The sequence below is a fragment of the Watersipora subatra genome, chromosome 10 (assembly GCF_963576615.1).
Source record: "Watersipora subatra chromosome 10, tzWatSuba1.1, whole genome shotgun sequence".
In the NCBI taxonomy this organism is placed as follows: domain Eukaryota; kingdom Metazoa; phylum Bryozoa; class Gymnolaemata; order Cheilostomatida; family Watersiporidae; genus Watersipora; species Watersipora subatra.
This window is the reverse complement of record NC_088717.1, coordinates 53202371-53215178: the sequence shown is the minus strand read 5'-3', so window position 1 is coordinate 53215178 and position 12808 is coordinate 53202371. Positions and strand designations below refer to the sequence as shown.

At 35.9% G+C, this 12808-nt stretch overlaps 1 protein-coding gene across 4 annotated transcripts in view; it reads right to left on the bottom strand.

Moving 5' to 3' along the window:
- Window positions 1–12808, bottom strand: part of LOC137405935 (uncharacterized) — a 488140-nt gene that overhangs the window by 100932 nt on the left and 374400 nt on the right. For 3 of the 4 annotated variants that reach the window (XR_010979824.1, XM_068092410.1, XM_068092409.1), the window contains exons 1-2: window positions 3890–3989; window positions 2836–2896 (exon numbers count right to left, since the gene is read on the bottom strand). Coding sequence is in view for 2 of the 4 variants with exons in the window: in XM_068092410.1 (XP_067948511.1) it covers window positions 2836–2896; window positions 3890–3972 (144 nt within the window). In the remaining 2 variants the exon portion in view is untranslated. Of the gene's footprint in view, window positions 1–2835; window positions 3107–3889; window positions 3990–12808 lie in introns of those variants that run through there. The other variant, XR_010979825.1, reaches the window with a different exon arrangement.

Genomic DNA, 12808 nt, shown 5'->3' with positions numbered 1-12808 from the left:
TTAAAAGTACTCTGCGTTGACTGAAAGTTTGCCAGTAAAATGAAAGATGATGCAAAGAAAAAGCAAATGATAACAGTTGATATTAAACAGAAAATTATTGACAAATATGCGAAATGTGTATGCGTGATTGAGCTAGCTAAGCAATATGACAGAAATACATCCATAATTATCAAACAGAAGGATTATATTCAGGGCATTTAGTTCGCAAAAGGACTAACCATAGTTTCTAAACGGCGCAGCGATCTTCACGACCGCTGATGGAGAGACTGCTCAGACATTTAATTGGATAAAAGATAAACAATTGTCCGGTGACAGCGTAACTGAAACGATGCTACGTGAAAAGGCCGGTGCTATCTATCAAAACTATAAAAATAGACATTCGGACAAGTTGGCTAGTGGTTGTGCTTTAATCCTTTGTGACGACACCTGTGTTCGTCCTAATCGCAACATGTTGAAAGGGCGACAAAGGCGAACGTATCTAGATAGATTTATTTTAAGACGGCCGGGTAGTCGTGAAAGCGAAACAAAGAAAAATTAGCTAACCAGCTAAACTTTAAACTACGAACGCCGAAGAAATTTTAATTACGTCAAGTTAAAAGTGAAAGTTTGCTTTTAGGTTTGCTTCTGAGTTTGTCTTTTAAGACATTGATAAAATTCAAATTTATCAAAGACAACTGTTGTAATGAAGGATAACTTATATCTCCCTCCCTCGCAAATGCTAGCATTAGCTGCTATTGTATGTATTTAATTTTACATTTTAAATAATCACATTTTTTGTATTATTTTTTAATTGTTGCTTTTTGAAGGCATGTGGTAAATTATGACAATAACCAACATGTTCTTTCTGTTACAATATCTTGTTTTGAGTGTTTTATTTGCATTTTTAGAGTATGGAAACCAAGCAATATATATTTAATTGTTCGATATATAAATAAATTGCACCAACATGCGAGTATATTAACATACGAGCTCAGTCTCGGAACGCATTAAGCTCGTAAGTTGAAGTATGACTGTATAAGTTTTTAGCTTTTAAGAGCTTGTAATCACCTTCTCATATATTTCACACCTGCAACACAACAGAGTAAGGCATGGTGAATCTTATGATACCAAATAACTGCAATGTGAATTTTGTTGCAAGTACACCTTTAACTTGCTTTTGCATATTGTACAAATAACTTGGTATTGTCCTTTCGTGACTGGCTTCTTAGTGGTGGCAATTAGTGCTAGCCTGGCAAAGTTTTTCACCAATCCAGCACTACTAAGCAACACTCTTGTCGCTTTCTCGCTGTGGTTGCAAACCTCAATCATCACAGGCGAAGACAAAGTCAAGCCACCCTGATTCTTAACTGTGATTAGGGAATTCGTTGCTTGGTTTACATCAACGTTGGTAACATCCACGATGCTAGTGATACAATCATTACACTTCAGCTTTGGTGACCTATCCAGCTACATAGCCAGCTGTAAAATAATCATTCTGTCTCATTTTTGACTTCAGACATACTTGCATACTCATCATATTTAGTCATGTTTAGTTCAGCATATTAGTCTATTTACCTAGCCAAGGTCTGGCTCTTTGAGTGGGTGGGCTATTTCCCCTCCCCTCTCCATTCCCCTTCTCTCTTTTCCCCTTCTAACTCATTTTTTGGAGAAGGGGAAAAGAGAGAATGGGGATAAGAGAGGTTGCAAATAAAGCCATGATGCCTCATGATTTGTGTGCAACAATTCATAGCTTTTATAGTTTTAATCTATGATGGTTATCAGATATTATCACAGAATTGCTTTAGTTTACTGGATATGTATACAAGAAGGTTTTTATGTGAAAATAAATGTAATTTTGTTACCTTCTTCCCATTAGATTCATTGTAAACAGCAATGCAGTCAGGCGTGAGGTACAATACAGTGACGTTACGTCGTGCTATTTAGGTCTGACAGGCTTTTTCCCTATTGGCCAATCTAGGTATATATATATCTATGGTTAAATGCCTGTTAACATAACTAGAGGTTCTGAGTTCAAATCCAGTATGCAGCATATTTTGCATTCCTAAAACTTAATTGCTATAACTGGACACGCAGACAGACAAACATTGATATACATACATGTATGAATAAAAAAACACATGTTTTTATAACACATTGCAGCACCAAAGTAACAGTTACCCCTTTTGAAGTCATATTGGGAATGTATCTCAATATGATAAGGCATACTGAGAAAGCATCCCAATATGCCCTATCTATCCTACACCCTGACAAATGTGTCTCTGACATAGCCAATTCAGTGTTGATGAGTTGTTAGTTTATTTCGGTGAAGATAAGTTGACACACCTGTGATTGGCTAAGATAAGTTGACACACCTGTGATTGGCTAAAACAGCAAACTTTAATGAGCAACCTTGATGCAATTTTAATTGCTTCTAGACAACTAAATTGGTCACTAAAAATTGGCCTTCACACCACCGAGGCCCATTCTTATTGGCCAATCTAGTTGTCATCCTTCATGGTTTAATAGCGTTGGTATGTGTATCCATTTAAAATGTCTAGACTATACGTCAGCTATGCATTTCAGCGGTGCTCCAGAGTGTAGGCAGTTCTTCGCAGCCATTTCTTAAACATGAATCGGCAAATCGAATGCCAGTGTTTACTTAGGACTTTATAAAGCAATTCACGAACTTTCGTAGCATACGTGTGGTAAAACAAAACTCTACGAGCCGAAGTCCACTATCGCAACAGCGTTTTATAACCTTACTGATTAAAAAGGGTCAGCTAGGTAATAGGGTAAATGTACCATCACCTCAAGAGTAGTGAGCTTACAAAACTACTGACTAAAGTTTCTACTTACCTCATATTTTGGGAATCTGCCAGATTCAGTTATTATGGCAAAATCACGGTCCGAGGTTGTTCTACAAAAAATATGGACAAATCTAATCATATCGCAATGTACTGACCACACCTAATAGCTTTTGAAGCTATAAGCTATTTTTAATGAAATATGTAATCACTGATAGTTTTAAGTTTATAAAGTGATAATGATGATATGTGATCGCAGACATACGCTATGAAAAAAGTAAAATAAAGAGGGAACATGAAAACATGGCCAACATTTCACCTTGCTTGAGGCTTACTACTTTGGCTACCATGGTTTTGTTTCAGCATGTACATATAAATGACTAGGAGCATTTCCGAATAAGTCAACAGCATTCTCTAGGTAGTTATATTACTAGTGTCATGTTTATACATGTAAATGATTTTGCTATTACATGTATTTTGTTATCAGAAACAGTAATTTACCTTAATGACTGACCCAAAAACAGTAGTTTCAGGGGCTTAATTCTATCTTGCTTTTATGGGAGGGCTTTGGAGTGTCCCACATATTTAGTTGGTTTAGCTTAATATTGGTTGGTTTATTAATTGGGTTATTCATAGCTTAATACTGATCAGTACAAGTGGTTGTGACCACTTGTACTGATCAGTATCAGGCTATGTCACATGGTAAATAAATATTTTGCTAGTTTTCCACTATATACCTTTTGCAACATATTTAAATCATCACGATTTTGTAAATTTGGAAATAAAATTTTCTGCTATAATTTTGGGTAGAAATATGGTCTACGTTTACAAAAATATAATGCACAACTGTTGAAAACAACAAAGTCATTGCTTTTTGTCTTATGTTAGCCATTGCAATAAATGACCAAACAATTAACTATATTGTATTTTATACCTGATGATAAAACATGCACATATGCTCATTCAGACTAATATTTCAATAAACATTCGCTATAACCATTAGGCAACAAGGCCTTGACCTTCCTTAAAATCATTAACTGACACCTTTGATAGCAAAACTGTAAACAGAGACAGAGACGTGTCTACAGCCAATAACTTTGACGCACCTTCCAGATGGAGGATGCTGACAAACACCCACGATAGGTAGAAGAGTAGGTGTAGAAGGTGACGCAGGTCTCACAGTTCCCATCTTTAATCTTCAGCGCTACATAAATATGTGACATCAACCATTTTACAAAAGGCAAAGTTGTGTAGGAATATGGCTGCATCCAGATTTCGGAGCAGTGTAGACATTTAGATCAAGTCCAGGTCTAATCACACAGATGTTTCGGAAAAAGATTATGGTATTTTTGGATTATTGCATCGTTATTGAATTCTAGATAAAGTAAAATTTATATTGAATTTCGATTACCTTAGCACACTAATTTTTTACATAGGCAGCAAAACTTGAACAATTTTTGACTCAACCTACAATGTAATTCCAACATACAATGTAATTCCAACATACAATGTAATTCCAACATACAATGTAATTCCAACATACAATGTAATTCCAACATACAATGTAATTCCAACATACAATGTAATTCCAACCTACAATGTAATTCCAACATACAATGTAATTCCAACATACAATGTAATTCCAACATACAATGTAATTCCAACATACAATGTAATTCCAACATACAATGTAATTCCAACCTACAATGTAATTCCAACATACAATGTAATTCCAACATACAATGTAATTCCAACATACAATGTAATTCCAACATACAATGTAATTCCAACATACAATGTAATTCCAACATACAATGTAATTTCAACATACGATGTCCAAAGATTCTCAAAATTCTGTTTTAAAGCTATCGATACTCTTACAATAATTAGGAGTCATAAGTAAGGCATTTAAGACAATATAGAAATAAAGAGAATAAAGAAGAGAATGAATGCAGTGTCTTTCTTATAACTGGAGCAGACAACTACAACAAGACATGAGCAAACATCTACGGATGAATTCTTTAAGTCTCAAAAACTGCACAAAAAAGTTTCATATTGATATGAAAAAATAAAGTTGAAAACCGAGTAAAATTAAAAAAAGGTGTCCATGTTGATTAAAGATAAAATGAAAAAGTACCAAATAGAAAAAATTGTATATAAACAAGTTTATTAACTTGAACTTCACAAAGTATTAGCTAAATTAGCTAAGTCTCTCGATCAACATCATTGCCTACGCCCCATCCATGTCGAGTGTCACCATGACTACACCTATGTTTGTCAGTCTGCGTAGCAAAAATCAAGCAACCATAAAATAATTTTTGTGTTATTGCTTTACTAGCTTAGTTTTTATTTATTTTTTAATTAATAATGTATATGATTCACTCTCTTTAATGCTATAATTACCTGAAGTATTCATCATTAGGTTTTAGATTCTGTAGATTGAAGTAAACAAAATACTGTGTAACCTCATAAGATTCGCTTCAAAATACAACAACTTTAGTAGAAAGGAAAAATACTAGAAAAAAAACACTTTGATATCCAAAGTTTGACTGTATAAATTGTGTTATAGAAAACACCAGGATTAAGACTGATCAAATAAATACGTGCTAGACGTGTAATGATGATAAGCCAATATGGCCGATGAGTCGCAAACATAACTGGCAGTCCATGGCTTGCTCGCTAACAAGCGATGTTAACCATAGATGTTAACCATAGAAGTTAACCATAGAAAACCGTCAATATCAATAGAAAAAAACATGGATTTCTAGGTTACAATCAAAAGCTGTTAGTGAAAAACTTTCATTATAGGGCTAATAGATGAGATAGTAGCTCATTTCCAGCAATTTTACACAGAGCTTTCACTTATGTGTCATTCAAGCAGAAAAACACCAAACTACGTTTAGTTTAAAATGTTCAAGATCAAAATTTTAAAGTAAAAGATATCAAGCTTGAAATGCAAACAAACTATGATAACTGAAAACGTGCCCATATACCAAAACAGCTTGCTGGACAGCTTTTGTATGAAGCTGACTGTCGCTAGATCTTCGTTTAGAGAGTAAAAAGAAACAAGGATACGCATAGAGATTAAAAAGATTTGGTAAACAGCTCACCCATCTCAAAACATGTTTTGAGATGGGTGAGGTTAAACTAGAAATGTGTTTCCAACCACTTTTGTCCAACCAAAAAGCCAACGATGTATAGCTTCATTTGTTGTGATGCGAAGAAGCAGATTTGTTACAAAGTGAAATATCAATTAAATATTACATAGCTATTAAAAAGTATTTTATTGAAACTGTATATTCCTGGGGATATTCACATAAATTTAAAGCTGAGTAAGTTCACAACAGCTTCAGAATTTTGTAATTACAAAAATCTCAAATTTGGCATTTCTGCCTAGAGTCATGTTCTTGTTTTATAATCATTCACCACGTCCTCAATAGCTAGAAGCGAAAAGAAGAACGCTCTCCAATTCACCCTGGGATATATATATATATATACTCAATAAGCTTAGAAAACGACATAATTCTGCAAGTCTGTGTGAAAGGCTTTAGCCTTTTAAAGCCTATCATGGTGAGTGTTTATAAAACATGACACCGTAGGCAAACTTGGTTTGCAAGGGAAAGTGATAGTGTTGACAGTGTTTGGTGCTCGAACTGTCACATGGACATTCGAGAGTGGTGAAAGGGAAAGGGATACAGTGTTTGGTGCTCGAACTGTCACATTGACATTCGAGAGTGGTGAAAGGGAAAGTGATAGCGTTTAGTGCTCGAACTGTCGCATGTACATTCGAGAGTGGTGAAAGGGAAAGTGATAGTGTTTAGTGCTCAAACTGTCGCATATACATTCAAGAGTGGTGTAAGAAATAGTGACAGTGCTAAGTGTTTAACATTCGAATAGCTTAAGGAAAAGTGATAGTGTTAAAGGAATTAGTTACCTACTCGTTTTAGGAAGAGCGAGGGTAAGTGTTTGTATACCTTATAGTGGTAATCATGCTAGAGGTACTTTCGTTATTTTTAACGATGGCTGCATTCAGGTTCAATGTTAACGATTTCCTTAAGTTAGTTATTAACTCTAGTGATGCAGCAAATTCTTATTAGTCTTGGCTAACAAAAATTGGTTTATGTGTAGAGCTTAACCACTCCGAAAATGGGTAAAGCTGAAGGTGGTCAGGATTATTTTAGCTGTCACATCAAACTGCTTGCACTATTGAGTGCTCGAGATAAGCATGGCTTTACAGTCTGTAGCATTTAGTTTAGAGTCAAATGATTCTCCTTATGAGCAGGCCATGGAACACCTAAATAGAATTTATGGCGGGGAGAAGACAGTATATGTTAGGACCATGAAATTCGTTACTTGTTCTCAAACATGTGATGAAAATGAAAGCGATTATATGTGAACAGTTGAGAAACTCAGCAGGAATTTAAACTTTGGTGGCGATGAGGAGAGAGAGAAAGGAGAGAGAGAGAGGAGAGGGAGAGAGATCAAATTAATACTGTTCATATGAACACCTGCTTGAATTTATCGCTAACTCTAATGTTTTGATGGCAGTTATATTTGATTAGCTTAAAAATAGTTTAAGTTTCGGTACGGGAGCAATGGACCCACCCAATAATGCCAGATAACGGACTACCTCCGGAACCCGTGAGAGACATTTTGGTGTACCCTAAGACACTTATGTATTCGCCTCATCTAACTTTCGCGTTTTCGCGGAGTCATCCTATCGCAAAAATTTCATGAGCGAAACTAAACTATCATAACGAACGAGCGAAAACGCGGAATTAAATAGCTTTGTTCATTGATACTGTAGAATGGAATTTTATAACGACAGTTATTTTAACCGTTTTTAACGACCACTATAGCATCGTTAAAATATAAACCAACAAAATAATTTGACTGTCAACACTTATTACGTTATTATTTTGCAATTAATTATGATTATTTTCCCATTAATAATGATTTATAATGATAGGAATTTGATGTCAATGCACACGCATTAGTAGCGTTATTGTTTGTTGGGGACATCAATCAATGCAGTGAGCACCGCGTGTTGAAAGAAAATAAGACACACTGACACTCACAGTACTACACAAGCAGCATGGCTCTGGAAAGGTTTGGATTCACCACTGACACCTCTTCAATAACTTGTAATGAAGATGTTAACTTCAGAAGATGAGGCAATAGAGAAAGAGTTAGCTCTGATAAATGACACTAATAAAAAAGGAAGAGAAGAAGTGATAATAACTACACACTGTGCTAGTAGCTGTAGTATTACTAGCAGCTGTATTATGTATGTATTTGTATACAACTTGTAATTACTGTAATAAATATTTTCAGCAATTATTAGCAGCAGTTGAGTGTTTGGGAAAACGATAAAATTAATACCTATACCCAACACCGTTGATCGCTAAAATTAAAATACGTTAATATGAAAACAAGCTAAATTGTGACAAAAACTTTACAATTTTCAGCGTAATTAAATTTCATTCTACAATAGTCCAAGAAACAAATGGCAGCAAGCGATCAAATTGCATTATCGATCTCGGCCATACAATTCTACCGGCGGTTCACAATTACAAACTAGTCCCATAATGAAAATTGTTTCTTACCGGCAAACCGAACTTGAGGAATATAATTATGTTTGTTCCACAGCATTTATTTTCACATCATTATATTTTTGCACTCATCAGAGTTGCGAAATTAAGTTGCAGTGAAACTTTACTCTGTATGCTACTCACGAAACTAAATACTAGCGAAATATAAGTGTCCTAGGGTATGATGAACCCTGGGTATTCTTGGCTAAAAATCGTGGGCAGGCATATTTCCAGAGAAAAAAATGGGTATTAACCATTATGTAACTTGGTTGGCCTATTTTATATGAGGTATTCGGATACATTAATAGATTGCTTATCCATTAGTCGGTTGTGTTTGGCCGATAGAATTGACACATGTTGGTATTTTTGAATATTCGTGCGGAAGACCGTGATTAGTGAGTTTACCCTGCTGTTTGTGTTGTGTTTTATGTGTGTGGCGAAAATCTTTGAATGCGTGACTAGGCTAGCTCGTGGTTTCTCTTCCTGCTTTTAGCTAGTAAAGACGTGGTAATTATAAAACAGTTCTGGCCGAAAAATAAACAACATCCTAATAAAATAACTAGTCATTTTATTGTTCTTCACTTTATTGCTTTGAAATGTAAAAAATCTGCTTAATCTGTTCATTAAATCACAAAACCAATCAAGAAACATTTTGCAGTTTACTTTTAGCTCGTTGTTAACAATTTACTGAGTTTGTATTATATTGCAGCATAAAGGTTATTGCAGCAACTATTGCTTTGGAAATACTAGTTACGTAAATCATTCATTATTGCCTTACTAAACTACATACAGCTCTACACAGCCGATAACTTTGAACTCTGGTGAGATCTTCAATTACTGAAATACGATTAATACAGGTCTCATTTAACCACCGTGATTTTTGCAAGGCAGGCTGGTTCCTTGGTAGCCCAGTTGGAGGATAAAGAAAAGCAAGACAGAGACTCTGAATTTAGAGCCAAGAACCTGATCCTTTTTGGAATAGAAGAGAGAGACAATAGAGAGGAATGGGCACAGCAAGTAGACAAAATCATTAAAGATTGCCATATTGACATGAAAGTAGAAAAGAATAACAGCTATAGGTTAGGTAGGTACGATGCTTCAAAGCACAAAGAGCGACCTCGCCCTCTTAGAATATCCACCAGGTCTGAGAATCAAATGTTTGAGTTGTTGAGCAGGATTAATGGCATGAAGCTGTCAGGTATTTTTGCTAGAAAAGATCTTTCTAAGAAAGAACAAGAAGAGGATTTTCGGCTTCGAAAGGAGTTGAGAGAAACGAGGGAGGCAGACCCAGATTCTGCGTACAAAATCAAAAAAGGGAAAATAATAAAAGTGAACAAGTAATAACATCGATTAAAATCTTGCTGCTCAATGCTAGATCTGTTAGAGGCAAACTGAATGACATCCAAGTTCTGTCTTCGGAATATGATATATTGTGCATAACCGAAACCCATCTTGATCCATCATTTAATAATGAAATGATTCTGAGCTCTTCTCAAAAAATTATATACAGACATGATCGAGATTGTCATGGTGGTGGTGTTTTGTTAGCTTTGACAGCCAGTTTGCCTCAAGAACAAGTCTTTTTCAAAAGATCTTTCTTACCCGTTGAGGCTGTTTGTGTGAAAGTTGGATGTCCTAGAGATGAAAATGAATTTTTTGTTCTTTGTTGTTATGTTCCGCCTGGGCTGGCGAGAGAGGCAGTTGCACCACTTGAGGAATTGCTGGATTTTATGACCTCTGACTTTCCAGGGTCTAATGTACTAGTTGTGGGGGATTTTAATTTTCCAGATATAGATTGGTGCAACCTACAAATTCGATCAAACTCAAATCAAAAACAATTGCATAGATCTTTTTTGAACTGCATCTTGTCTCATGATATGCGTCAGATTATAATGGAACAAACACATCAGCTAGGAAACACTTTAGATCTAGTTATGACAAATAAGTCTGGTTTTGTTTATGACTACAGGATAATCAACCCCGGTATCAGCGATCATTTTTTAGTTGAACTCTGTGTAGCAGCAAATTTTAAGACATCTCATGAACAGCCTTCTTTTATCAAATTATACCACAAGGCTGATTCTACTGCTATTAAGGAGCTTTTGACTGATTCTCTGACAGATATAGTACAGGCAATTGAAAGTAAAACGAGTATCAACTCCGTCTGGGAGATTTTTGAGACGTCCATGAATCTAGCTGTCAGTAGATTTGTTCCTAAATGTATCCCTAAGAAAAATGATAACAGGGAGCCAATATGGTTTAATAACTCAGCCAGGCGTGCAGTGAAACAACAGCGAAAACTTTATGACAGAAGTAAGCACACTGGGTTAGAAGTAGATTTCTCCAAGTATAAACAAACTAGGCGTACCAACAGAAAGAGTTTTCGTAAAATGGAGCAGGAATATTACCACCGAGTGCTGTTTGAACCCTTGGAAAGGGGTGATAGCAAACCATTTTACTCTTTTTATAGGCGGAAAACTGGAAAAAACTCACAAGGCACTGCGGTTTTCAAAAATAAATCAGCCTTAGAATCATCTGAGATTTTTAACGAATTTTTTCAGGGTGTTTTTTCAAATAGTGACTGTTTTTCCACAACTCAAACTGAACTTTCTGCAGATAAATGCCCTATACAAGTAACAAGTGATGGAGTTCTCAAACTTCTAAATACTCTTAAGCGCGGGAAAGCCCCGGGCCCAGATAAGTTTAGAAAAGAAGATCTTTGCCTAGAACCTGAAATTATTAGTAAGATATTGGCGAGCATATTCCAGTACTCGTTGAACATTGGAAAACTTCCAGATATCTGGAAAGTGGCCAATGTAGTTCCGGTACATAAAAAAGGCAGTCGGGAAGATCCGGGAAATTTTAGGCCCATATCTCTGACATGCATTGCTTGCAAATTGTTGGAACATATTGTGCTTAGTAACATCAATAAAGATCTGGTAAATGTCATATATTCTAACCAACACGGTTTCAGAAAAGGCCTATCTTGCTCCACCCAGCTAGTCTCTACTGTGAATGAAATAATGAAATTAGTAGATAACAATAATATAGTACATGCAGCGGTACTGGATTTTTCTAAGGCATTTGACAAGGTGTCTCACGGCTTGTTGATCGACAAATTGATAAAATCAAACATAAACCCGTACATGGTAAATTGGATTAGGGACTTTCTGTCAAACAGACTCCAAAGAGTAGTGATAGAGGGTGCTGCATCTTCTGACCTGCTGGTTTCGTCGGGCGTTCCACAAGGGTCTGTCCTCGGGCCCACCCTATTTTTGGTGTACATAAATGATATCTCCGATAATCTAAATTTTTCTGCTATCAAGCTTTTTGCAGACGACGCTTTACTTTTTTCTCAGGTAAACACCCTTCAGGATTCAGTGAATTTCCAGGAGGATTTAAACATATTAGACCAGTGGGCCTATAACTGGAAAATGAATTTTAACACTGATAAATGCCAAATCGTTCGTTTTGCAAGGCAGAGTAGCGGAAACCCAGATGTGGTGTATTACCTAAGTGGCAGACCTTTATCTGTAGTAGACAGTTTTAAATACCTCGGAGTTTTTATATCAAATGATTTTAATTGGGATTTACATATAGACTCAATCATATCTAAGGCAAGTCAGCGATTGGGAATGATGAAGCATGTTTTGTTTGATGCGCCGATGAGGGTTAGAAGGGTTGCATATCTCACTCTGTGTAGACCAATATTGGAATATGCGAGTGAAGTATGGGACCCTCATTTGATGCGACAGGTAGCATCATTGGAGGCAGTTCAAAGAAGGGCGGTTAGGTTTATATCTGGTTTGAAAGGTAGGCAGAGTGTTACAGAGGCAAGAATTTTTATAGATCTAGAACTTTTAGAACTAAGACGCAAACATGCAAGAATGTCTCTCATGCTAAAGATTTTATCTGACGACTGCCATGAATCTCTTATCGAAAGTTTTAACCAAATACAAAATGTTCTTCACAGTCATGAAACAAGACTGGTTACGGGGGGTGCTCCTTCAGCTGTATGTGCAAACACCGGGTTTTATATGAATAGTTTTTTACCTAGAACATCGCGCAACTTGCGCGGCTTACCATAATTTTATGTTTTATTGACTATTTTTAAATAAAGTTCTCAACGGCCTTCTTTTGCCCGATTTCGGGATTTACGGGTTCTTAAAACACCTAGACCTAGACCTAAACCACAGGATATTTGAAAAACCAACGTTTGTACAAATGTTGAACACTATCTAAAGGCTCTGTATAATTGAAGGTTTTTATATTATAGCAAAAATAATCAGGCAATCGTTTGAAATTTACTTTTAGCTCGGTGTTAACATTTCACTGAGTTTGTATTAGTAGCTACTTACCTTGACTATGACAGGCAAAAGACTAAAAGCAGTTCGCGAAGATTTAGTCGATACCGATCGATCACAGAAATATGGA